Source organism: Psittacula echo (assembly GCF_963264785.1).
Source record: "Psittacula echo genome assembly, chromosome: 1".
NCBI lineage: Eukaryota > Metazoa > Chordata > Aves > Psittaciformes > Psittacidae > Psittacula > Psittacula echo.
The window spans coordinates 156,352,141-156,379,680 of record NC_137735.1 but is presented as its reverse complement, the minus strand read 5'-3'; the positions used below and the strand labels follow the sequence as shown (position 1 = coordinate 156,379,680).

Genomic DNA, 27,540 nt, shown 5'->3' with positions numbered 1-27,540 from the left:
GGCTCAAGGATAAGAAGAGTCAAAGATTTTACATATCTAGCCCCAGCATGTTGGCTGTCCCTCTTTCCAGCCAGCCTCCTACTCCCTGCTAGGGAACCCCTCTAGAAGCCATTGTTGACTTTTTTCTTCCCCTAATCCAGATGATGACTTTGAGGTTGAGTCTTTTAAAAGGATAGTAAAGAGCAAGCAGTAGCACCCTGAATGAACTCCCAAAGAATCTCTCCCTTGGAGCTGGCTGCATATCTAAAGCAAAGTTTGCTATCTGACTTCCAGGTCTCTACAGTGCCACTGTGCTGTTCTGTGCTGAGTAAAAACATTCTGAGCCCTTTCAGCATATCATTAGCTACAAGGTTGGCAAACATTGACTTCCCTTCTATGCCTAGAGGATTAACTTCTTGCAAGTGTAGCTTGTGATAATAACTGAAACTTGAGGGGAAAAAAAATCTGTTGCTAGAAATCCTTCCTGACACAGCATTATCACACCATGAGCTGGGATTTCTCCAGCCCTGTTTCAACATTCCCAAGTTAGGACATATTTGTGTCTCTGGGAACTCTTCTCACTGTTGCTCTGCTGTTTCCTCGAAACAAACACCAATTCTGGATGGTAAGGAGGACAGGACACCCTTTGATCTGTCTGTACTCCTCACATCTCACAGCTATGCGTGGCTGTACCTGTGCTTACAGCTCAGTACCACAGAGGTCTAGACTCATAAAGTACAGTGTTGCACAATACCTAGAAGACCTGACAGCAACCACAAGGCACTCTTGTGTGTGTATTCTTAAGCATGTATGAGTTTGTATAAGAGTAAGTAAAAAAGAGGGCACAACCCCAGATGTCCCTGAACAATCCCCAGTCTTCATAAAACTAACCAAGTAGAAGTGAGGATCAATTACAAAAGGGGATCTGAATTCCAGGTACCTTTCCTGAGATTTTTTTTATCCATATATTTGGGGTTTTTTCTCTTGCACAGAAAACTGCTTATTTTTTTTTTTTTTACTTTCCTGGAGCTGACTGGTCCTTGTAGTCCAAAAAACAGGGAACAGTCAATCCCTATTCATTATCTCATTAGCACTGATGATTCCGTAGGCCTCTGCATATCTAACTCATAGTTCTCACAAGGGTGAAGAGTGCTGATCTGCTCAGTCAATCCTCGTACACAGACCCTTCCTAATATAATTATCCCTGCTGCCATTTTCCAAATCCTTTCCAGTTCTAACAGTGTCTATAAGCAGATCAGAACTGACCACAGTTGTCAAGGAATAGGTAAATCATAAATCTATATGGTGGCATATAAATTGGGTTCTGTTTGTTGTTCACTCCTTCCTAAAATCTGGTTTGCTTTGCTCATTGCTCCTAAGCACAGAGCTGGTATTTTCCTGGACCTGTTCCCTACAACTACAAGGTCCTGTTAATGCTAATGGTGAAATCTAGGCCCCTTTTTTTTTTTTCATTTTACCCCATGAACATCATCTTACATTCCTCTAGTTTGAATTCCATTTGACACTTTATTGTTCAATCACCCAAGCTTCTCTAAAGTTTCTCAAAAACATAAGTGAAGCATCAGAATTACTTGCCTTGCAATAAATACAAGATAAAACTGACACAACATCGCTATGTTATTAGTTTCATGTGTTATAAAAGATGCATTTGAGAACCCTGTACAGGAAAAATACCTAACTCAAATAATTTTTCCACAATTCTATCTGCCTCAAACCATAAATCATGTTCTTTAGCCTTTCAAGTTTTTAATATTGGTTTATGTGTACTTTAGATTCATAGAGCTGTACAGATCACTTTAGCAAATATGACAGGCTATGTTCCCTAGGACACCGCTATATTCACAGGAAGTTATAATATTCACTGATATTGCTAATTTACTTATAGACGAAATAACTGTGAAGAGATCAGTCTTACAGCTGTTCTTTCACATTTTTGATGCAATAAAATTTTGGAGGCTTTTTTTTTTTCCCTTTTACAGCAGAATAATCCCAGAGTCACCATTTTGGGTATTTGCTTACATGTTTACTTGCTGGTTTTTTGAGATTTAAAATGGAGTAAAACCATTAACCATGTTGACAGGAAAAAAGCCAGTGTTTCCAGAATGTGTTAGGTCACCAATATATTTTCTGAACATAATTTGTATATTTGTAATACCTAATTTGTATAATTTGCCTTGAAAAAATTTTATGGCTTACAAAAATCGACTGAAGGATGGCTTGTTGTTTATTTCACAGGGGAGTACTGCTGTGCAATGTAGTGTTTCTGTGGTCCTTAGGCTTCATGGCCAGCAAGTAAACAGATTTATGATATTGTTAGAATGGACTGTGGTTCTCATGAGCTGTGACAGTTGTTATTTTATACCACTTAAGTCAGTGTGAAGTGCAGTTGGCCACCTACTGGAAATGGCACATACAGGCATAAATAATGTATATCCACATGATTCCTGCAGCATATAAAGGCAATTATGTAGTCATATTCCCTCTTTCAAATACACTCTCCCTGGCACATTGAGACTGTTTATCGGGCAGCTGTGATGCTCTGTGACAAACTGCCCATTCTCCATGCTTGCCTGTTTTTCATGGCATGATCCACCCTTTTTCAAACATATAGTCTTGTTACTTTTGCAGGTTTTTACCATCCACATCCTTTTTCATACACAGATTGATTGAATTACTGGTAAATCCACAGATGTGAAAATAACCACCTATGTCTTCTCCACTAAAGATCCACACGTGATAAAGATACATTACTATCAACAGAAAAAAGAGTATAGTTCCTTATCCACCTTCACCACAACAGAAGAAAGGTATTTCAATAGAAGTACTGTATATGCAGGATGTGATTGTAATACAGCCAAAAACATTGCCTGATGCCACATGCTAATTTGACACTGATTCACGGCAAATTACTTGATTGACTGGAGTCAGAATAACCTCATGATAAGAGTACGACACCAGGAGCCAAGAAATCTGGCCTCTCCTTGTGGCCCTGTCTCAGATTATTTATGTAACCATGGGTAACCCAAGGTCAGAGCTCAAATGCATGACTGAATTATGAGCATCTAATAAGTTACTGTGGGTCTAAGCAGCAATAACTCACTATAACTACTTGCCTTCTCACAGCTAGTGAAGGACATGTTAGTTGATCCAAACCCCTTGTATCTGGCAGATGTAAAACAGCACTTAGAAACAGTTAATAAAAATCAGCCGACAAGGGGATAACTTCATTAAAAGCCATATCTTGCTTTTGTTGTATGACAGTAAATTCAAATAATCAGCGAGTGTAAAGCTACCTATGGAGGTCTAAGTGCTCCAGCCCCTTCCTTCCAGTACCTCCTACTGATGGTTCAAATTGTTTATATTTTTAAATTTGATTTTTAATTTTGTACCTGGTCTAGAAGAAGGTGTCCCTGCCCATGGGGGGGTGGGGTTGGTGGGGGGGTTCAGGAGTGACACGAGATGATCTTTAAGGTCCTTTGCAACTCAAACGACTCTATGATTTATCATGTGTTGAAAGTTCCGTTTCCCTCAACACAGAAGAAATGCTGCAAGAGAAAACAAGAGTTAATCCTGTTCAAGTTAGTCTACACACTCACCAAGGTAGGGGGCTTTGGGTTTTTTGGGGGGCGGTGGGGGTTAGTTTGTAGTTTTGAACTTCAAGGTCATCCCACAAAGTGCTGATCAGATGGAAATTCATCCTGACAGGCCAATTTTTTTATTTTGTTTTTTTCTAAAACACTTGTAGGTTAAATTTATATCAGCAGATTTTATGCAAGATATCATCTGTCAGCACCTGTCTCGCTTTATGCAAGATCGGGTATCAATTTGTCCTTCCACAGAAAGAAGCAGAAAACCCGTATAAAACCCCATGCTGTGCTTGGCACATATGGGGAAACACAGAAAGGAGGAAATTAGGTTGAACTGAAATGGTTTGTACCATTTCAAAAAATGGCATTGGGTTGCAAAATCTGTTTTGTATGCAGGGACTGAAGCGAATTGACAGGCAATTAGAAACATAGTAACTATAGACATTGCCAAGTGGGAAAAGTAGGACTGGAGCAGATTAGAGCCCTAATGCCAACAACAGAAGAGGGAGGGAGTGTAAGAAGAGGGGTGTAAGAACAGGATGAAACAATGTGCTTCTTGATATTAGTAACACTTCTACCAACAAGCCTCATTCTGCATTCGGCTGCTGACAGAAGCAAGCTTATGTATATATGCTCCACCTGCACAGCTAATGGTTTCATTTATAAGTGCACAAGTGATAACATCTGCACGCTGATCCCAGCAGCACTCCCTCTGCCCTGCCTCCCCATCTGTCTCCAGGTCTGAGTTACCAAGAGGTATCAGAACCACCAGCCCAAGCATGTGTTATTTTGTTTGATCGGTCAAAGACCCATATTATGTTAAAACAGCGTTCACATCACCAATTTACATATTAAAGCAGAAAGACTGAATGAAAGAAATTGTTTGAATTCAGTAAGGATTTCGGGTGGAAATTCTTCCTCGGCTGCAATTCTGAATGCTCAGCATTACCGTCAGGGCTTATAGGAAATGGATTAAAGTCAAGTGGGACCCCTCAGACAAAGCTCACTTCCTCTTTCTCATTTCACATTTAACTCATTCACTTCTGTGTCAGTGGGAGATGAATCACAGATGATGGCAATACCATCAGCAAGTAACCACTCAAAATGGATTCTTTCTCATGTCTAGATAAAATTCTAGTAACTAGTGGTGCCTAGCAAGAGGGTTCTATGTGAAACTGGAAACTGCAGTTTCAGAAGACAGCAACACAGGCATAGCCCCAGGGTAAGTGGATTATTCAATATTCTGCACTTCTGGAGCAGGCTGACCTCATCCACCCTCAGCAGCAGGTGTTCCAGGCTCTGAAACAATACCCTACCCTCCAAACCCCAGATCAGGTTGAGGACACTATCCTGCAGCTCATCTATACCCTTCAGCACATCTGTAATATACCTGAAGTCACACCAGAACTAATATCTCTATACACTGCCTGCCTCACAGATCATATTATTAAAACCGTGCTCCATTTTGCATTGCAGGAGACTCGTGTTTTGTTAGACAAACTACACCAACAGTGCTTATGTCCTCCCTGGATCTTCCACAACTCCTGGTCTTTCTCTGCAGCCAGCCCAAGTCCCCACTAACTACATGCTCCCTAGCCAGATAGCCTTACCTGGAGAAAAGGGTCATACAAATATTTCATCTAGGTCTCGATCAGCAGTTGAAACAGAAACACTTATTTTCATCCTGACTACTTCCTGGAGAAGTCCCAGGGTAAAGGCTGCCATCCTCATGCAGTGAGGGGTGCTGTGGCATAAAAACCTGGTTGAACCATCACAGCAGAGCAATCGTTGCAAACATTTATTTCCTCCAGTTCCTCTACAGCCAGCCTGTAACTGTCTCTGCTTGTGCTTCTGGCTTACAGATGTATGCCACCCACAGTTCTTCCACTTGGAAGCTGGAGTAAGCAGCTCTGAGGTCAGGCTTGCACTCCTGCAGGCACTGGCACCAATCAGGGTTACTGTCAGCACCCCTTCCTCACTGCCTGTGGCTGGAGAACGGGCATCAGCAAAAACAGGTTAGGCACCTCTCTTTTTCTGCTCATGGATACTTTTGAGAAGTGTTGGTTTTTTTGGCAGCCTTAAGAAATACACAACTCAGGCCCTCAATAGACCTGTAACACAAGTCAAAATAAATAAAAACCCCAGGCCTGACATCTTCCCCACCCCCTCTCCCCTCCCCCAGAAAGAAACAACACACAACCAAAACCTGTGAATATATATGTTGATACCAGGTGTACATTCATTCCTTGGTGGACTGCCCCAGAACTGCTTGGGAAAGATGGTCTACCACCTCCAGCTATTGCCTCTAAGCCTCAATAGAATAAGGCAGCCGTCCCAAGGGACCTCAGGTCCACCACAGCACCTTCTGGTGTGACTGCAACCACAGCAGGAACAACACAAGCAGTAACATTCATTTCAGTGTCACCGTAGCTCTTAAAATGAATGCTGTTGAATTAAATGCCACTATTTAATAGGTAACACACCATATATAAAACGTCATTTTCCACTGTGCCTAAACTTTGGAGTACCTTACCCCAAAGCAGGTTTTTTGGGCATTTTTTAAGCAAAGTGGAATCAAGGATGAGTTGCAGCCTTAACCTAGGATTGATTCAGACTCACACTGGTAGTGACTGACAGCCAATTGATATCACAACTGCCAAGAGTCATCTACAAAGCTGGTCTCTGTATAGTCCCTGAAGCAGCAGGTGCCCATACTACAGAAAGCAGTGGCAGGGCTGTGCGAATCACTGTTCGCAGGCAGACTGGTTGGGCCCAACATCAGCCACCAGAGCCAAATGATCCCCTGAACAGCATTTTATTCTGAAGTGAGACCTGTACAGAGCACAGTCAAGGTATACTCGACACAGGACTTTTGTTTCAAGTCCAACAGACACCTCTGTGGTGTTTTCGATTTCTAAATAATGAAAAAAACCTAAACCACACACCTCAGCATAAAAAAAAAGCACAGATCTTCCATTGTCTCCAACACAGTTATTCCTCAAAACCTAGTTTTGCATTGTTAAGATGGCAGGTTTGCCAAGGTTCCAGGGAAGACTGTTCTGATGAGAAATGTCCCAACCAGACATACTGAACCCCAAAACTTCCATAACTTTTTCCACCTTCTGAGGGTTAGACCCAGAAAACAAAAACGCTCAAGCACAGTGCAGTCAGTTTTCAAGTCGACACAACAGCATTCTAACCTTGGCTTCAGCACCTGCACTCTAGTGGCAATCCAGGACAGTTAGCGCTGGTCACGCTGCTCGCCCCTGTCTCAGCGACCCAGCAGCTGAAATCTTTCAGCTCTTGCACCTACTGCCTTGCAGAAAACCTACCTTTTGCCAGGCTTTTTTATTTGCTTGGCTTCAAGGCATAATAAACTGAGTGAACAGGCCTGAACTGAATGAACACATTCCCAACATCCCTAAAAAAGAAAAAAGAAAAATACAAACCAGGCAAAATTAAGGCAGCTTCTTTGATTCCTGCTCCCTTCTCCCTGCAAACCCCCTCATCCCATTTAGAGAATATGTAGTGGTCAAAACGTCCCACAACACAAGTGCCACAGAACCCACTTGAATTTGGCTTCAATGTAGGTCTTGAAGAAAAAAAATGTAGGTCTTGAAGAAAAAAAATAAAAAAAGACATCACACACAAACGATTCTCACATTTAATGTAATGGCACCTTACTTACATTTACAGTACTTTCATCTCCACCAGATATTGTGTTTCAAAAGTATAATGGGAAAAAAACAAATATGAAAAAGCACTGGGGTTTTTGGTAAAGTTTTAGAAACTCAATCATTTGGAGTTAACACAAGCACAAATGCCTTTCAACAAATCTCGAAGAATAGCATTTTTCACCCTCACACTACAAAAAAAAAAAAAAATAAGTTTTGATAGGCCGTTTCACAAGATTTGGAGATCAAAGATGGCCCTTGTAAGTCAGGGGTGTCATATGGTTATGTCAGGGCTTCCACTGGAGAGCCTGCCATGAAGCAAACACTATAGTGCAAAGAATGTGCAAGAGCTCTGAACAAGTGAGAAGCACAGCATGCTTTGTCAGCCTGTGCTCTGACAGCTGTGGAACTGAAGGCTGACGACTGAGGAAAGCCTGTCTGAACTTATAAAATCATAGAAGTTTGAGCTGGAATGGACGTTCAAAGGTCATCTAGTCCAACCCCCCCTGCAATGAGCAGGGACATCTTCAACTAGATCAGCTTGCCCAGAACCACATCCAGCCTGGCCTTGAATGTTGCCAGGGATGGTGCATCCACCACCTCTCTAGGCAATACATACCAGTATTTTACCACACTCATTTGTAAAGAATTTTCTTCTCAAGTGCAACCTTAATCTCCCCTATTTTAGTTTAAAACCATTACCCCTCATCCTATCATAACAGGCCCTGCTAAAAAGTTTGTCACCATCTTTCTTACAGGCCTCCTTTAAGAACTGAAAGGCCACAATAAGGTCTCCCTGGAGTCTTCCCTTCTCCAGGCTGAACAACCCCAGCTCTTTCACCCTATTCTCATTAGACAGGTACTCCAACCATTTGATCATTTTTGTGGCCCTTCTCCAGCTAAATTCTGTTCAAAGCATACCTATCACAGAAAGTCAGACAGCCAGCCACACATCAGACTACAACACTAGCAAAAGGCTCTCTCCTTTGGATTTTACCTTGGATCAACCACCAAAAGCAGCAGAAAGGTCACTTGGGGAAGCCACAGGAATAATATGAAGCATTTATTGGTTTACCTATGAGAAGAAATTCAGAGAACTAATATGGAAGCAGATAAAAATAGGCTTAGCTAGAAGTCTTTCTAAGGTACCATCTGCTAAAAAACTAGCAACCCTATTGTTGTACTATCAGTTTTATACTTTGACATTAAAGAGTTACGGAAAACAAGTACACTTTGTATGAATAAAGTTTGGAACACCCTTAAAGAGGGGAAGCTAGCCTAGAAGCAGGCAAGAACCCTTGATTTTCAACTAAAACTGAGCCTGAAAGACAGTGAACCTGTAGTCACTTAAAACAAACTTAAATTTTTGGAGTGGCTGTGTTTCCTACAATTTACAGTGCTCATTTTATCTTTTATTTGTCAGATTAAGGATTACAGAACTGACCCAAGTTCATTAAGTGGAAAAAAACATGTTTGGAGAAGTCAGTGGTTTGGTTCTAGTAAGAATTTAAATATTCATTCTCTCATGCTTAAGAACTGCTTATCCTGATGTTTCAATTTTTTTTCCCCTTTAGTTAAGAAAATGTTCAGTAGACTACGGCAGGCATTAACATTTTACCTTTGCATCCTGCTTCTAGAGTTGCCTCCCACCTCTATGTTCCAGCAGTCATCATCCCTGAAGGACATTCACTAATACTCTTATATTTAATACTAAAGGCCACATCCTTCCAGAGTTTTACCAGCATGAACAATTCTCCTCAAACACGTACAGAAATGCCCACTTAAAAATACTTGGTATTTGCGAGAGAAAGCAATTCAGAATGTTAAGTTCTTAATTTGTTCAACTGGATGCCGATATGATGTGAATTAGGCAGATCATCTGATTCATGCACAGGATGGAGTACATTACAGAAAAATATGCAGAAATCTACATGAATTACAACTTTTGGTTGAATCATATATTAATCATACAGAAGAAACTAAAAATCTCTACTCACATTGAAAAAAGGTGGAAAAAAACATACTCCAGCACTTTTCCTACTAAAGAATATTGCACATTCCAATAACGTTGCACAAATTACTGGCTTTTTATAAAGACCATATATGAGGTATTAGTCTATTAATAAATAAAGAAGAACATGGAAAAGGAAAAGCACTTAACATAATGCAACAATCCATTCCAAGTATTTAGTGAGTGAAACCTTGGGGAAGGCTACTTAGCAAATAGGCAGTTTTCAGTATCCATCCAAGAAGCGAAGGGTTAAAATCTCTTTTGGTAAGGATTTTAAGAACTCAAAGTCTATGTAGAACACTGCTGTTTAAAATGCTCATTTTGCTCATGCAATCAATCTGAAAGGCAAATTCTTATAGCATAATTCTACAGAGATGGTAACATGTGGGTGACAGTAATCTTATTAAGGGGAAGCAATTTACAATCATAAACCTGCACTACTAGCTAAGAAATAAACAGAACTTTTGGATTGACATCAGTTAGAATATTCAGGGTTTTCTTGTTTGCTTTCTTTTGTAGTTTTAAATAGTTTATACTGGTCATTCATATCCATGGTGCTAAAACTTACGCACATTTAGTACTGTCCCTATTAGCAGACTACAGCACTACAAGGCATCAGGTAAATACAATTGTAATTTTCATTTTTACTAGGTGTTAATGCTAAAAATTCACCTTTCAAATCACAGTGCTGAAAAATTCCTGCTGACAGGTAATAAATCTGTCAATCTAAACAAAATCTATTTTTTATTTAGACCCTTCCAGAAACACTAGAAATCTGTAGGCAAGCTTATCTTGTTAAAGTTCACAAAAGCACAGAGGAGTAAGCTGAGTTACAGAAACAACACTGCACACATGGTAATGTAATAAGCATAAAACAAAGTGTTTTCGGTGTGCTCTTCCAAACCTGTTTGAGAGATATTTGTACATTGGAAGGAAAATAAACAAAAACAAAAAAAAAAAAAAAAAGGCCTTGTGTGCACACAAGCTTACATGCATGAATATCCCTTAAATAAGTCTGGGGTTATTCAAATCCTAAGATCTTTCAGGCCAATGAAAGGCTATTTGTAAATAAAAATTAATTACTACATCACTCTCCTAGGCAAAGCACAATCTTAACATTCTCTCTTGTTATTTTCCAGCTTTAAAAAGTATTTTTTTCATTAATACATTTGCAACGCTGGACAAGGACAAAGAGTAACAAAGACTCAAGCAAGGCATATTTCTGCTGCTATTTTGCATAAATTATCTAACTTGCACAGTAAGTCTTTATCAGGTAAAAACTGCAAGTGCAAACTTGGAAAGACGTGATAAAAAAAGAAAAGCAGCACTTCAAAATTAAAGTATCATCTCCTCTGCTGCAATCCATGCACCAGTAACTTAAACAGTCCTGAACTGGTATATATGAAAAAATTATATTATATTTCTGAAATTAAAAATACTTGTGTTAAAGTTCAAAATTACAGAAAGTATTTACTAAACTCAAATCCATAGCATTTTCTGTCCTGGGAGATTATTTCTCTCCCATTTTAAGTAGTTACTGAGACATTTACTTCCCAAACATACGCTGTTTCTATTCTGAAAATTAGTTTCATCTACAATTTCTTTATAGCAATTAAGTGTTTTTTAGAACAGGTTTTTTTTTCCATGTTAGGACGGAGTTAAGAAAGATCATGAAGATGTTGAAAGAAGAGATGAAAAGAAAGGAAACACTATTGTCCTGAACAGTCTGTGTATGTGGTCACCATATTTCCTCGTCTCTGAGTGACAGTCCTGCAGTGCTTGCTGGATCCGTGAAACCTGGAATCAGTTCGCACAGCATGTCGGTGTGCATTTTCGAAGTCACTAAACGAAAACATTTTTTCCATGTTCTCAAACACATCATCAAACAGTCCACCTCCAAAGGAGAACTCTTGGAAAGAACGTCTTTGCCGGTTGTGAGCTTCCCGATGACTTTGGAAGTGATTTTCAAAGTGCTTTTTTGACCGTGAATTTTGACTAAAGAGATCAAAGTCTTTGAACAGATCGTCAAAGTTGAAATTAAATGACTGGCGGTATGGGCTTCCATTATTCCCTTGTCCTCCATGACGGCCAAATTGATCATATTCTCTTCGTTTGTTCTCATCTGATAACGTTTCATATGCTATTTCCAGGAAAAAAAAAAAAAAAAAAAGAAAAGAAAAAAAAAGTTTATTTACATTCCCAACTGAAGACTGAAGGAGAGAGGATGAGTTAGGAACTCTATCCAACAAATGCCTGCATGCCTGCAGCAGGCAAAAACATAGTGCAGTGTCTGCAAAACTACTTTCCAGCCAGGAAGTTCTAGCTACACTGCAGTTAAAACTAAGCAACAAGACAAACATCAAGGAGATAAAGGGAATTAATTTCCTCTATGTCCAAATATTTACTTTTTCAAAAGTTCAACAATAAACCCAGATTTTGTGATTGGATATACCTGAAACGGAACATTTTCCATTCAATCTTAGGTTCAGAACTAAAGCTATTGGTGCTCTATGGCAGAAACTGACAGATAATATACCCATTCTGGTAACGTTAAGTATTTTAAATGCTTCCATTTTCTCATCTGTCAAAGGCTGGCAATTACTCCACATACCTCAACACTTAAAGAGTTCCCAATTCCTCCTGTAATCAGTGCTAACAGCTGCAGTAAATAACAAGACCATTCCTCCCCTTTATCTTTCAAATAAGAACTTTTTCAAAAGAACTCTTCTGCAGGCAGGAAGGTAAAATCCAGAAATCTCTTATTAGCTTAGTCAGGACTACTATAAACACAGATGTATGTTATAAGAGAGTCTATGGGGAGCAGAAATGGGAACAGCTTATCCTTTAGCAAGTCTTTTTCTATTCTTGATTATTTGCTTCCGCCATTATATTTTATCACTAAACACGAATGGTGTATTCCTAGGATCACAGGATAATTCAGGTTGGAAGTGACCTCAGAAGGTTTCATCTCCAGCCACTTGCTCAACATAAGGTCACTTATGAGATCAGACTTGGTTACTCAGGGCTTTACCCACTCATGCCTGAAAAATCTCCAAGGCTGGAGACTGCACAACCTCTCTAAGCAACCTGTTCCAATGCTGGCCTGTCTTCAAGGTGAAAAAGTTTTTGCTTATAACCAGTCTGAACTTCTTGCACCTGTTGTCTCTTATGCTCCCACCATGAACCACTGAAGCACCCTGCTGTGTTCTTAAAAATAATCTCCCCACAGTTTCTGGAACATTGCTATTAGGTCCCCCCGAAGACCTAGTAATCCTGAGCTGGATCTTACCAGGCTGATCAAAAGACACAAATTAACCTCCTAGGGCTACAGTTATCCTACCACCAGGTATTTTTTGTGACTAGACACATAAGCCAAACAGCCTAAAAACAAGCAACAAACAAGCTGTGTAAAAGGCCTGCCTACATTCTAAGTCACAGAAACAAATCAAATACCGATGCTAGAAATTTGACAGCACAGAAGTAGAATCAGGAAAAACACTTTTTACTTCTTATTCAGCAAATACAGAATATATGTAAGTTACCACATTTGCTCAGAGATGCAAGCTGTTAAGACTAAGGTTAGCATATATTACCTTCAGCAATTTCTCTAAATTTTGCTTCTGCACCAGGACTCTTATTTTTATCTGGGTGGTATTTCATAGCCAACTTGTGAAACGCCTTCTTGATCTGGCGGTCAGATGCAGTTTTTGGAACTCCTAAGATATCATAATAGCTTTCTGTAGCCAATATTAATTCAGTTATCATTAAAACGCAGAGAGCAAACGTGAAGACAGACTGCGTAGTGGCCATTTCTCTAGTTCCTAGAAAGAGAAAGAAACATACTTGAAGAGCAAGTTAATTCACATTCCACAATAATTTAAAGGTGCAACTATAAGCTAGGAAAAGACCTGCATGTTCCATAACTCACTCAGTGACAGACATGTAAACATGTTGTTTCACACATGTTAACCTCCACTTCTCTGGTTTCATAATCATAGAACATGTAAATGAAAATACTGGCAATTCACTTTTCACATGCATAACAAGCACACTTCAGTGTTCACCTTTATTTTAAACCTACCATTAAGTGTACATTCTCCCACTGAGCTGTTGAAGTAAATATGCAATGTATTTCACTGTATCAAACAGTTCATATTGGAATACCTGAACTAGCTTTAAACTAATCCTCAGATTTTAGGACCTTAAATGCAGCAGCTCTACCTAAATTAAGCCCAGGCTGCAAAAAAACAAAACAAAACAAAACAAACTAAACAAACTAAACAAACAAAAAAACCAAACCTCAATACTGGAAAACCAATTCAATGATTATCTTGTGCAATAATAAAAACTTGAAAACACAAGTAGTCTAGAGATCAACTGTGAGGTGCAGGAAGACAAGACTACCAAGACACTCATCCTCAGCTTCAGAAGGTCATTTAAATGACCTAAGGTGAGCATGATAAAGAATAAAACCCTCACGTAGAGTACAGAGTACTGTCTGTAGAGTCAAGTAGGCACATTCACTTTACAAGGGGCTGGGCTTAGCTTACTTTCATATTAGATTATACTCTAAATAAAAACACCTACCATTTCTTTGATATCACAGAATTAATCTGATAAATACCACTGCATATAAGGGTTTACATATTACACTCTCAATGTCTGAAAGGAACTTAAAAAAAAAAAAAAAAAGTTTTCTAGAAAAGACAAGCAGCTTCAGCAGTAATTAAAAGCTATAACTACTTTCTTCAGCAATGTATTGGCAAAAAAGTTACAGTGGTATAAATAAGATATAAGAAAAATCAGTTCCACATAGCCACATGATCTTTTATGCCTTTTAGGAAAGACAGGGTGAGCTCTTCCTACCAGAAGAAAAGATCAAACAAATTATTTTCCAAAACATAGAGTATAGAAATGTAAATGTTTGAAGACAGAATGTTGGCTGCCACCTGGCCAGCAGGATGCGCAATGAGGCCCTAAACATACCAGAAGTAACACATCTCCCTCACCAGATTACACCGATTCAAGTGTACTCCAAATACCAACTAAAGAGATGAATGGCATTACTTTCCTGAAAGTTGAATAAACTAACCTCACAGTCCGAGCACCATTAAAGTCAGAATACTTTTAGACTCTGTGTTGCCCAACTATTTTTCACCCAGAGTTCAAACCCTTTGAACACCAGGCACTTAAGACAATTAAACCTTTAACAGGAAAGTCCATACCCTCTAAAGAAAATTAACACCCAAGCACTAAAAATGAAAAAAAAAAAAAAACAAACAAAAAACATTTCTAATATGTAAGTCAGGGGGCTAAAATGAACATTGTGAGGCAAGAGCAAAAAGCTCTTAAGTACCCATGCCCCCCTAAGCATTTACTTGGCTAGCAGCCTGCATGATATCAAGTGTTAAGGAGCAGCAGTTGAAATAAACTGTATTGCAATCAGTGTATTTTGACACCAAACGAACAGCTCCTTTCAATATTCTTTGTGCATGATACCAGGCATATTTTTAGCTCAAGCCTTTCCAAGGCTTTTCCATGTACCTTCTCTCACCATTTTACTAACCTGAAACTTCGCCACTGCAACACTAAGAACCTTGTACATTTACATCCTTCCGCGCTTCTGGGGCTTTCTTCCTGTCTCTGCTTTATAGATATGGATTTATGCGTTCATCTCACATGTGAGACTGTTTTCATTTAACTTCATTTCCCCACATCTGCATCATGCTTGTATAATTACCTGCTGCATTCTCCTAAGGCTAACCTCCCTGCTTCTCCTATTAAACTCTGAAAAGGGCTAAAATGAGCAGTTGATCTCCATTATCGAACCAAATCCTCTTTTACAACCCCCAAGAGCCGGAGAACATCAAGTCACTGGTTTGAAGGGGTTTTTTTGCCTAATCTTCTCCACTTCTATTATTCCTGATAATTGATTACACCTAAGTTTTCCCTTTTCTGCACTTTTACATTAGGATTTCTGTAACGCAGTTCTATGATATACTGCCCCTAGTTTTATCTGGATTTCTAAAGCATATTTAAACAAAACAATCAGGAATTTGGCTTCACTGGTTTGTTGTTTGGTTGGTTGGTTTTTTTAAATAACGTAAACAGATTTAATGCTGCCCTTGCACATCTCAGTAAAACTCAAGAGTACAAGGAAGTGGAAATGAAAATCAAATATAAATGAAACTCCAATAAAAGCAGCATTTTAAACTTATAAGGATATCAGGAAGACATAATTAATTAATCAATTTACTTTTAAGAAAATAAGTATCTTATATGCTGTCAGCATCCTAGCATTGCTACTGTTAAGTAACATGCTAAATGCCTAACCTCCACCCCATCTCCCCTAACTATTTTCACAACCCCTTTCAAAATAAAGTCTCTTTTAAACACTTGTTCTACTTCTGTCTCTTCTCCCTCAGTTTCTCAACAGAAAAGGGACAGTCAGTGTCTAACTTCCCAGGCTATGCACAGTAGTTGCTTAAAACATTCCAGAATTCATTAAGTTCTATATAATTCCTGACAATAAGCTCGTGTCACAACAGTCTTTCCTAGCAACTATGTCGATCTACATTTTATCTAGGCACATCTATCAATAAACTTAGAGATTTTACTAATGCAGGTTAACTACTTAACGTTGTTGGGTAAGAAATTACAGATCTCAACTGGTATTCAGCTTGGTATAAGAGGTATACTGTCCAATATTTATCAAAAGTATCCCAGTTCTTCATCATTTTTTTCAACATTATGAATAGCTACATGATGAATTGATGTTTAACGATGATGTACCTGGAAGAAAATATGTCATACATAGAAAATAAGGATTCACTTCCATCTGGCAATGCAAATGCCCCATTCCACCCCTCTCTGAACGTAATTAGCAAAGATGCTAGGTAAAGGCTTATATTCATGAAGTCTTACATACTCAGAAAACCCGCAGTCACCACTACTCTGATCACAGGAATTGTGATGCACTATCTAGTGGAATCCTAATGTCACAATTATTTTTGCAAACAATTTATTGGTACTAAGAAAGTTACCAAAGTCTTCCATTAGTTCTCATATCACGACTAAACCCAATGAGTAAGCAAATCTCCAAGTACACAGCTACATGAAAGGCTGTCAAATATCACGGCTTGTACTTTTCCTGGCCTTTCCTACACTGACCCGAAAGCAAAAGTAGAAGGCTCCCGAGTCTTTCTCCGGAGAAAAAGGAAACGAAACGGAGCCTTCCCCGGCATCATCCCCTCACTAGAGCCGAGCCACATAGCGAGGCCGAGCCAGGGCTTGGCAGACGACACCAGCGACACTAAACGACGCTGACCCACCTCCAAGTCAGCCAGGCTTGGGCAAGACCACAGCAGATAGACCCGCAGAGAACTGAGACCCCGGATAGCAAATACACCCACCAAACCAACTGCCAGTACCCCCAATTCCCTCTCTCAGCCGCTCCGCCGCTCCCGCACCTCTCCGGCCCCTCCGCGTCCGCCTTCCATCCAGAACCCCCGCACCTTCCCCAAGCCCTCCCGCAGCGGCCGCTCCTGTCCCCGCCGGAGACAGGCCGGGTCCCACCGCGCCGCTCACCTCTGACGCCGCTCGCCACTACCACCGCCACCGACCCCGCTGCCCCTCAACACCCCGCTGCCCCTCAACACACCGCTCGCCACTCCCGCCCAGCGCCCGCAAGCGCGCGCGCAGACCTTCCCCCGCGCCCCGACAGCGATTCCTACACGAAGCGCTACGCCATTGGCTGCTCAGCCCCACGTGACGCGGCCTACGCTACTACCGCCACTGGGCGGGACTTCCTCCCCTGACGCGAGGGGGGGTGGGAGGAGTTATTGCCGCTGTTCTCGTGAATCCCACCTTCCGCGCCCCCGCTGTGCGGATGGTTCCGCCTAGGTGCTGGGCCAAGTCGCTGCGCTATGCCGCGGTACTGTGCTGCGTCCACCTGCAAGAACCGGGGAGGACAGAGCGCCAGGGATCGGAGCAAGCTCAGCTTCTACCCGTGAGTGCTTTCGAAGCGGTGTAGGGGCTGGCCCTGGGCCTGCTGAACGCCGAAGGGGCAGACTCTGGGTGAGGCGAGGCCCGCAGTGGCCCCTCAGGAGCCAGGGTGGGGAGCGGGTAAATGACCGAGAAGTAACTTTAGGGGCTGGCGGTCGCCTCTAAATCCTCCTTGGTGCTCTCGTCTCTGGGGAGGAGGAGGAAAAGGCGTAGGGCAAAGTGGTCGACAGGTTGAGTATTTAACTGCCCCCCACGAGGGTTGCCAGCACTTCCTGGTTGTGAGGGTGGATGAAACAGTAGGGAAAGGCTCTTGAATAGGTGCGAGGATTCGGGAAGTGAAAACTGAAGGGATTCGACTGAAAAAAGAGATTCGACATTCGCGTTTATAATCGTGAGGCTGTTTAGTGTTAGAGCTAAGTAGCACCGGTTACACTGTTTTTCTGAAGCGTGGCTGCGTTTGTGGTAGGGGTGTTGTAGCAGGGCAGGCATTCGTGGAAGTGTTGGCTTAATGGTAAGGCAGCCGGGTATCCTGTGTCTAACACCTGGCAAGTCAAGCTAAGGACCCTGCAAAGTAGGAAAGTAAACATGCGTTGGTTCTTTGAACTTAAATATTCCCACTAGGATTATTAGCTTGCAAACAGCAGTATTGCTGGTTTGTTTAGAGGCAGCTGAGCTAGCTGGAAGCTAACTAGCTTGGTTGCCAAAAAGCAGTTTATGGTGGCTGAATGGTACTATCCAGCCACCTACTTGATTAGTCGCAATTCCAGGCCCCTAGTAACCAGTGTACTGCTGCAGTTACGTGGCTGTTGTTTCCCAGATCCTGAGTCCCAGAACAGTGAGTTAAAAACTGTGACCTAGACTTGAGAGAAGCACAGTGCAGGTAGCTAAATGTGTTTCTGTTGAACAAAAGTGTGATGAGAATTTGTCAACAAAAGGATTTTTGTAGCATTTAATAAAAAATTGAATAAGTTTCACAACTAGCCTCAAAATCTGTTTTAATAAGGTTTAGACCTCAAACGTTTTGTTTCAGTTTTGTTTCAGTTGCTAAGTAGTCAATGTTATGCTACCATCAGGAAGGCTATGCAGGAAGACTGCTTTGAAAGGGATATTAGTTTAGATTGAAGAAAAAGCTCTTTTTCCTGTTACGTCTCTTAATATGTGATTCATTCTAAAACAACCACGAAAATGAGCGGAAATAGTTTTAGAGAATGTGAGTGCCACATGGATGATCAAAACACATTTACGTGCTAATACATATTTATATGCAGATGTACGGCATCAGTATAAAGATGACTGCAAAACCACAGCTGTTTCATCTAGCCATTGAATTGTGCTGCTGTGGTCCTGAAGAAGGGGTGCTGAGATTTGATTTATGGAGATCTCTACATTACAACTGGTACTGATATGAATTGCAAGTTTTATTCTTTTCCCTGTTACCACCCCAAAGAAGTCTTCTGCAGCTCTGTGGTTTTGGGTCTGAGCCCCTTCTGAACTTTCTAACTGTGACCTAATCTCATGCCCTTCTTTGGTTTATTTCTTCACCGCTCTCAGTTGTGCAGTGGTGGCAGCTTGCTGGATAAATTCTGTCCACTTCCCATTTTACTTTTTTTTTTTTTTTTTTTTTTTTGTGCCTTGTTTACACCGAAGAGCAGATTCTGTTGATGAGTGAGGGGGTGTTGATGCAGAAGCAGGTTTTGGCGAAGTCACCCTAAAGCTAAAATAATAATTTTTGCGATGAGCCATTGTCTCTCACTACAGATTATTTTGTTTCTCGTGTGAAGCTGGCTGACTCGGGAAAGCAGTGAGTGCTGCTTTGCAAGGGTAATGGCAGTAGAAGTAAACGTTCTCAAGACCTTGTGGAGAAGGTGTATTTGGTGACATGATCTTCAATTGAAAGAAGACATCCTCTTACTGAGAGCCTTTTTGGGCATCTGTATAGTAACATCCCAGGCTAAGCCCTGTTACTAATGGGGCATGCCGTGTAATGTATGCAATGCTGCTATTGCATGTACATGACCGAGTAGGCAGGATTTGGAAAACCAGAACCTCTAACCTGCCCTTCAGGGGTTATTGTCTTCTTGCCAGCACTGATCCTTGCATTCTTGCAGATACTCAGAGCCAGATGTATGAAAGGCTTCCTCTGTTTTCTTGGTAACTTGAAAACTCAAATAGCAATAAATTCAAAAGATTGGGTAAAGACATGCACATTTATCCTCTGAATCTCAGGTGTCTTTCTCTCAAAATCACCCAAGTTTGTAGTTTTGGAGCGCTGTGGGCCTATGTGAGAGTGTCATTGCCATGTGTTGCTTTTGGAGGAAACCTGCAGCTTCGGGGCTTTGAGAGGATCTAGGCTTTGTCAAGAAGCTGCCTGACTAACTGGTGCTTTTCGTAGAATTGGAGTGACACAGTGCTCCAGGCTCTCTCCTCAGCTTCTGTTGTATGGGAATACCTCACTGCAGAGCTGATTTTCTTTTTATGTGCGCATCAGAGTTCCATAAATGCATGGTAATATCCATAACCAAAATAAATCATTGTTAATTGAAAGGAAAAAAGAGTTAAGGGAAGAGAAATTGAGTTAGAAATGCTTCACTTCCATTTGTTACATGGTAGAGTTAAAATAAACTTGATGTGCAGCAGAGAAATCTTTAAGCATTTATGCCCTGATATCTGCCTGGGGAGAGAAGAAAGCCAATAGTGGTCTCAATGCTCATGTTACTATTGCTATAGCTGCTTCACTGTACATGCATCATAGTGAGCGTTTAACTTCCCTTTGTGTATTGTGGTTCACTGAGTAAATTACACATCTTTGCCCACTTTCTTTTAATTTAGTTCTCTTTCCCATGTCAGTGTTTGACCTTTTGTGTATATTTTCAAAGTCAATTATTTTATCTATGGATGTGCATACTCTTCCTTTTCCTTTTCAAGTAGGTTAGATGGTTGTAAAGTTAGTTATGGATTATGTAATATCGTGTAGGCTCTCAACACTGTACAGAAGCTTATTTGCTGAAACACAAGGTAGAGAAGTGCATTGCATTTGTGTGTATTTGCTATTTGAGCAAAAATTAAATCTAGCACTGGAAATATTCACATACTTCAGATTATCAGATAATTTGGATATGATGTGTTATAGCAACAAAAGGTTTTGTTACCACTTGTGTCTAGTGATACCAGAAAAGCCCCACAAATACTATTTATAAAATGAAAGTCAGACCTAACTTTTTAAAAATGAAGACAGTGTGTTTCATCTCACTTCAGCAGAACTTTCTGGGCTAGTGTTGCGGGATCAAAACATCTTCGCTGTGGGTTCTGAAACCTCAGCTAGCAGAAATCAACAGAAATTCTGCTGCTGAACTCTGAAGCAAATATCCAACTAGAAATAACTCAGGTAATTATTGGATTAACATGAAAGTGGCATCCTGATTAGCATTTCATATTTAAATTCTTTTTCAAAAGGCTTATTTTTATATTTTTGTAAGGCAAGGCTACCTTGTAAGGAACGATGAGGTATTCTTTATTTGAAAAGAATAAAGAAACAAAAATAACTTTTTTAATTTTTGTTTGTTTCAATTGCTTTGAAAAAGGTTTCCACTTCATGATAAAGAGAGACTTGAAAAATGGCTGCGGAATATGAAACGAGATGCGTGGACTCCAAGTAAGCACCAGCTTCTGTGCAGCGATCATTTCACCCCTGATTCCCTTGATGTGCGATGGGGTATACGATACTTGAAGCATACTGCTGTACCAACAATTTTCTGTTCCCCAGAAGATGAGGTAACGTATTCCTGTCTTTTTGAAATTGTAGTATAAAGCTAACCAACTATTGATGCCATACAGCTGTTCTCATTATCTGTACTATATTCCTATTTTATTTAAAAATAGGATTCACGTCCATTTTCAAGATATCCAATTATTTGGATGATAATATTTCCTGGTTGCCAATTATCTTTTTCTTTTCCATCATTGTCTGTTTCTTTAGCCTGGCCTCTTGGCTTGTTTCTTTCCCCTACCACCTTTCTGTTTGTTGTTTGGATTTAGGTTTGGGGGTTTTTTTGGTTTTGTTTTGGTTTGGTTTTTGTTTTCCCTTCTCTTGTTTTTGTTGTAGGGTTTTTTTTGTTGGGTGTTCGTTTTGGTTTTTTTTTTCCCCTTCCTGACTGTGGTGCACTTGGACACCAGGTGCCATCAAAGTCGTTCAGCCACTTCCCTCCTCAGCTGGGTAAGTGAGGAAAAATGTAACAAAAGGCTTATGGGTTGAGATGAGGGCAGGGAGAGATCACTCACCAGATACTGTTATGGGCAAAACAGACTTGGCTTGGGAAAATTAATTTATTACTAATCTCTGCTCCAGCGCCTGGAGCACCTCCTTCTGCACTGACCTTGGTTTCTGTAGAGATATTTCTCCCATATATTCTCACTCCTCTTTCCAGCCGCAGATGGTTGCAAAGGGGTTTTTACCCCTTCTTAGCTATGTTATCACAGGGGCACTACCACCATTGCTGATGGGCTTAGCACTGGCCAGAAATGGGTCCGTCTCAGAGCTGGCTACGGAAGCCACCCTTGTAGCCCCCACTAGCAAAACCTTGACCCACAAACCCAGTACACTGGCATGAGCGAAGTTAAAGTTACTCTTTATCCTTTTTTGTTCTGGGCATTTTGGGGTTTTTGTTTTAGTACAAAGGCCTAACAGGAGTACAAGTTCTGCAGTTTGGACTCTTCATAATGAAGCTTATTAGAAAAAAACCCCAAGACACTGACTGTTAGTTTATTTTTTGTTTTTGTTTCACATACTAAAAAGCTCTTTTGGATACTGATTTGAAATCTAATCATGTGGTGATGTAGTTTATGGGGGGGAGAGAGGAGTGGAAATAAGGTGGCTGAAAACATATAAGTTTCAAACCACCCCTCTTCTTTAAAAATTGATCCTTCTGCTAAGATTTCTATCCATCCAAAAAAAAAAAAAGGTCTCTGTTTTTATGAAGTGCAGGGTTTAGTTGTTAGCATTTCACTGCTTCTTTAAAAATCAGCTTGTGATGTTGTACGTGAATGTGTTTCACTATTGTGCAAGCCTGTGTTCATAATCTTTTGTTGTTGTTAAGTTCTCTCTGCATTAGACTGCATGACTAAAAATTTGCTATATCCTTCTAAAACAACATTGTTGCATCTTTAATGCAAAAATCTTGTACTGTGCGTATTTTATATACATATATTTAATAGAATTTTTCAGGTGGTAATAGGAGGTGCTTGCCAGTCTTTGTCAGACACATTTGCATAGCCAGTTATTTTCAAGTGCTTTTAAAATTATGATGACTCCTGTAAACCAGTAAAGTTCCTCAAAAGTTTGAAAAAAAGAAAAAAAGTATTATTTCCTTTAGAGCTTTAATATAGTATTTTAGCATCTAGGACCTGATGCAAAAGTTGTGGAAGGTGCTTACATGAATTTTCTGGTCTCTTGTATAATTTTTAAGCAGTGCTCATCTGAATTACTCCTTATGCAGTACCATGCTATAGAATGAGATTTGCCCATTATTTTTTTTTTTATGCTCAAGTGAATTCCTAGTTACAAGGTGGTTGTTTTTGTGTTACTTTTACTTTAGGAAAAAGATTCTTCTCCAGAGAGCCCACAGGAGAGAAAGAAGGAAGACCCAGAAGAAACAAATAAAAATGTAGTGTCAGAGAAAGCATTTGTGCCACTTAAACCTTGTACACCAAAGAAAAATCCTGTACTTGCAGAAAATGTAGATGAAAAAGCAGAAGTAGTTTGTTCAGCTGCATTGAGTAAACCTTTACAAATTCAAAACCTGCAACTTCAAAATGGAGAAGACTTTCAGGCAGACAGTGTTGTTCTTGATAATTCATCTATGCAGCATATACATCAACCTGATCCTGTTCTAATGGCAGCAGCGGTTGAGAGCATGGAAGCTACCAGTGTTCATACTTCCGTAGAGGATCCAGTAGGTTGTACAGCTACAGTCTTGCAATTTACAGACCCTGACTACTTGAATTCATCTCTGAAAAATGCTTTAGGTTCAATTGCTGACTATGCAATTGAAAATACTAACTCACATACTGTAGGATGCTCTGTTGAAGTACAGCCAACAAGTGAAAGCACAGTTTTACTAAGTACAGTGACACAAACTATTGAACAGTTCAGTGGAAGTGAAGAATCTGTTATTGCTATTATTGTGCCAGCTGAGAGTTCAGAAGAGCCTGAAATGGTGAATAGTTGTTTTCTGCCTATTAAGCCAGAGTTACTTGACATAGAGGAGACAGAAACAGATACATCTGTGTATATGAATGCATATGGTGGAAATGAAGTATTACAAAATGAGCATTCATACTGCAAACAAAACATAGACAGAGATCTCCTTTGGCAAAAAATTTCAAAGCTCCACTCTAAGATAACCCTACTTGAAATGCAGGAGGTAGAAACTTTGGGGAGACTGAGGTCCTTGGAAGCTCTTGTTGGACAACTGAAGCAAGAAAACCTGCTTTCTGAAGAAAAGCTGGGGATTGTAGAAAACTGCTTTACAACACTTGAAGTGACAGTGTTACAGTAAAGGCTTTCAGTGATTGTTCTAAAATATCTTTAGCCTCTTTGGCCTTTTGGATAAATTTAAAGTTTTTTTTCATTCATGGTATTTAAGCATCTAATGCAAATTATGTGAGTAGCAAATATTCTTTAAAATGTTACATCAACCACTGTCAAAACTGTGTAATAGAATATTGCTTGTAAAATATAACTTGCAAGTAAGCTTTAAAAAAGTATTAAACCTGTTAAAGTTTTGTTAAGAAATATATGAATCAAATAAAGATAACTTAAACCTTTCTAGCTGCAGAGTCCTCTGAAACACACAACTCCTGCATTTGGGGCAGTAGTAGAATGGCAGAGGAAGAGTGTAGGATGACAATTGTAAAAGTGTTGTTTAAAGAAAAAAAAACTGTTCCATTTCTCTTTCAAGTGAGTAAGGAGGTAAATAATACACATTATCCAGAGAGGCCACAATTGCTGTGTAATTTTCTGTGTAATGTTCTGATAGTTCGTTGTACACTTTGACCTTATTAAAATTGTTTCTGTGATTAAAGGTGTTTCATTTAGTTCTAGAAACAAAAATTCTTTAAGAATATTGTTACAGTGAGCACGTCCATCTCCTTTTTTTGGGAGGTGGCATTACTCCACTCAAGTGGAAACAACAGTCTTAAATAGTGTTATTTTTGTTGGTTAATAAAAAAGAAAGATCTAACTATTCCGTGACTGGTACCTGCTCAGCATTGCTCCTCTTACGGTCTGTAGGTGGGTAATGTGTATACCCTTAACCTTACACTGGAGAAAAAAAATGCTTTGTGAGGCAAATTGCTAGGGTAAGTAATGGAATCTGGCTCATTATTTTCTATATCATGGATATATCATATATATAATCATAGAAAGGTTTGGATTGGAAGGGAGCTTAAAGATCATCTGGTTCCACACACCCCTCTTTCACCTGCCACAGGAAGGGACACCTTCTACTAGATCAGGTTGCTCAAAGCCCCATCCAAGTTGACCTTGAACTCTGCCAGGGGTGGAGCAGCCATTACTTCTCTGGGCAATGTGTTTCACCACTGTCATAGAGAAGAATTCTTTCCTAATACCTAATCTAAGTTTCTCATCTTTAAGCTTGAAGCCATTACCCCTTGTCATGCTTCTACTTGTCCTTCTAAAAAGTCCCTCACCAGATTTTTTGTATGTTCACTCTAAGTACTGGAGGACTCTGACAATGTCTTCTCTGAGCTCTCTACAGACCGAACAAGCCAGACTTTTTCTTGGTTTGTCTTCATAGCAGAGATACTCCAGCCCTCTGATCAGCCTTGTGGTCTGTCTCTGGAATTTACCAGACTAGAAATCCATTCCCCTGTATTGAATTTATTAACTAGTTCCTAGTGCAGAGGATACCACTACAGTAGAAAGATACTGACAATTCATTCGGAGGGAAATTGATTTGCTTAAATAACTTCTTATTCTGTCTTTGTGCCACCCCTTTGATCTGGAGTTCCTTGTACAAGCTAGTACAGTCAACTAGTACTAGATCATCTAGTCCAACCATACATTGCAGTAGGACTAGATGGTCATTGTAGGTCCCTTGCAACATAGCCACTCAAGTCTATTCTATTTTACAATGATGAGATTACTTGAGGGACTCAGACATATTTTCTTTTATTCAAAAGTGTGTCCATACCACCACCAGTTCTGTCTAGGACTGGAGCAAATGAGTTCTTTTGCAGTCTGTTACCTATATTGTCTATCAGACACATTCTAAACTGTTCTGGTTATGTTTTCATAAGGAATTGAGGATCAAGTAACACTAACTACAAAGCTGGCCTCCAACTTGATAACAAGCTGCAAATTAGTCAAACTAGAAAATTTTGAGACTTGGGAGTATCTGCCTACAAGTTGTTCTGGTAAAGGACAGTGCTGTAAGAGGTTAGTCTGTATCAGTAACCGCCGTAAAGGGCCTGGTTTGTCCTTACTCTAACTTATTTCAGGCTCAGGATATGCTTGGGAAAATTCCTAAAGAAGGTAAAGGTCAGTTATAATATGATGAATTATTTACCAGGACTCCATGACCCACTGATTTTTTTCATGAATGTCATTACAAATGCTCTGCTAACATGTATTTTAAGGCTGACTACCCAGTTCAAAATTCCACTGTAGGTCTTGAATAGCAGTGAGAGCTCAGACATGGCAAAGGAGTTGCAATGCTTTAAACTGTTGTCTGAGCAAAGCTCTATTCCCAAAGAAAATCTGGGTTTATTTTAACATTTGCATTTCTGATACATTTCTGCCTTTACAAATAGTTTCTAGTATTAAAATTGAGAATATTATTTGTGGCATAGATTTCTTTAAACCTGGGGAAAAAAATACTCAATTTTCCTTTTTTATGGAGTTTCTTGAGACCATAGCAGAAAAACTCAGAAAATCTACAAGCCTGTCACAAATCCTACAAATTTCCCTCCGAAGGGTTGATATGAGCCAATGAGCCTAAGGTGTATGTAGCAGGCCTTCTGCCTTTCTTACTCACATGCTTCACATGCAGCTTTTTGTGCCAAATAGGTCATTATTAAAGCCTACAATTAACTCTTCTCACCTGAGCCTATTACCTAACTGCTGCCTAAAGTAACTTCTACTCTCTTACCAAGCAGGATATTACAGCTTTTAAGCAAAAGTGCCTAAGAGTAGATGTTATATAACATAACAGTTTACTAACATGGGGTTGTCAAATAGAGCTTTACAATTTGGGTTTGAACTTCCCAGTTTTCCTTGATTCTAAATTTGACATGTGATGGCTCTCAGTGTGTCAGATCATAGTATATCCATTCAATCTTGGTGTGTCCATCCCATTCAGGTTCATGGTTTCTGTAGTGGACAGCATCACCAACTTCAAAAAACCCGATACCAGGGATCACCTGAAAACAAGATGATTTGGTATGTAGCATTCCTCAGGACAAGTTTTGTAGCGATGAAGGGGTTGAAACTCCACAAAGCAAGTTGAAAGTGCACCAAAATCCATGCTGTGTTTTGTAGGTGACTATTGCAAATCAATTTCAATAAATTATTTTGATTTTTCTTGCAGTAACTAGATCCTTTGCTTCAATGATATGCAGACACTGAATAACTCAGGCTAATTATTATGAGGAAGTGTCGTGGTTTAAGCCCAGGTTGTAAATTAGAACCACACAGTCTACTTCCCCCCACACCCTTTCTTCCCCCTTCTGGAGGGACAGGGAGGAGAATCGAAAGAATGCAACTCCCACGGGTTGAGATAAGAACAGTTTAATAACTAAGGTATAACACAAATCACTATTGCTACCAACAATAATAATGATAAAGGAAATAACAAGGGAAGAGAATACAACTGCTCACCGACCGGTACGTTGCCCCCACCCCGCAGTGATCCAGCCCTTCCGGGAATATTCAGTTCTACATCCTGGGCATGACGTGCTGTGGTATGGAATACCTCTTTGGCTAGTTTGGGTCAGATGTCCTGTCCCTGCTTCCTCCCAGCTTCCCCTCCTCCCTAGCAGAGCATAAGACTCACAAAGTCCTTGGTCAGAGTAAACATTCTGACCAGCAACTGAAAACATCGGTTTTATCAGTATTATTCCCATGCCGAAACTCAAAACCACAGCACTGCACCAGCTACTAAGAAGGAGAAAAAGTGACTGCTGCTGCTGAACCAGGACAGGAAGGAAAAATACCATGTTGGAAATTGCCACACCCCACTGAATTAGA

At 40.0% G+C, this 27,540-nt stretch overlaps 2 protein-coding genes across 8 annotated transcripts; one reads left to right on the top strand and one right to left on the bottom strand.

Moving 5' to 3' along the window:
• Positions 1-7,240: 7,240 nt before the first annotated feature.
• DNAJB9 (DnaJ heat shock protein family (Hsp40) member B9) lies at positions 7,241-17,005 on the bottom strand. 4 transcript variants are annotated; one of them, XM_080619472.1, is made up of 3 exons: positions 16,860-17,005; positions 12,866-13,093; positions 7,241-11,412 (listed from the first exon to the last, which is right to left on the bottom strand). In XM_080619472.1, exons 2-3 carry the CDS (start codon positions 13,080-13,082, stop codon positions 10,982-10,984), a joined length of 648 nt encoding a protein of 215 aa, XP_080475598.1. In that variant the 5' UTR covers positions 13,083-13,093; positions 16,860-17,005; the 3' UTR covers positions 7,241-10,981. The 4 variants fall into 4 exon arrangements, with proteins under 4 accessions (XP_080475598.1, XP_080475601.1, XP_080475600.1 ...); XM_080619475.1 differs by lacking the exon at positions 16,860-17,005 and adding an exon at positions 16,742-16,763; XM_080619474.1 differs by lacking the exon at positions 16,860-17,005 and adding an exon at positions 16,604-16,730.
• A 92-nt stretch (positions 17,006-17,097) lies between these two features.
• On the top strand, positions 17,098-24,099 carry THAP5 (THAP domain containing 5). Of its 4 annotated transcripts, none has more exons than XM_080613060.1 (5): positions 17,164-17,280; positions 20,535-20,661; positions 20,858-21,047; positions 21,379-21,489; positions 22,868-24,099. In XM_080613060.1, exons 3-5 carry the CDS (start codon positions 20,904-20,906, stop codon positions 23,828-23,830), a joined length of 1,218 nt encoding a protein of 405 aa, XP_080469186.1. In that variant the 5' UTR covers positions 17,164-17,280; positions 20,535-20,661; positions 20,858-20,903; the 3' UTR covers positions 23,831-24,099. The 4 variants fall into 4 exon arrangements, with proteins under 4 accessions (XP_080469184.1, XP_080469185.1, XP_080469186.1 ...); XM_080613061.1 differs by lacking the exon at positions 17,164-17,280 and adding an exon at positions 18,002-18,672; XM_080613058.1 differs by lacking the exon at positions 20,535-20,661 and having other exon boundaries at positions 17,098-17,280.
• Positions 24,100-27,540: the final 3,441 nt, after the last annotated feature.

Coding starts and splice junctions, on each gene's coding strand:
- DNAJB9 (XM_080619472.1), bottom strand. CDS start 13,082: ATGGCCACTACGCAGTCTGTCTTCACGTTTGCTCTCTGCGTTTTAATG. Junction 11,413..12,865: donor ATTTAGAGAAATTGCTGAAG/GTAATATATGCT, acceptor TCCTGGAAATAG/CATATGAAACGTTATCAGAT.
- THAP5 (XM_080613058.1), top strand. CDS start 17,198: ATGCCGCGGTACTGTGCTGCGTCCACCTGCAAGAACCGGGGAGGACAG. Junction 17,281..20,857: donor AGCAAGCTCAGCTTCTACCC/GTGAGTGCTTTC, acceptor GCTTTGAAAAAG/GTTTCCACTTCATGATAAAG. Junction 21,490..22,867: donor CCACTTCCCTCCTCAGCTGG/GTAAGTGAGGAA, acceptor CTTTTACTTTAG/GAAAAAGATTCTTCTCCAGA.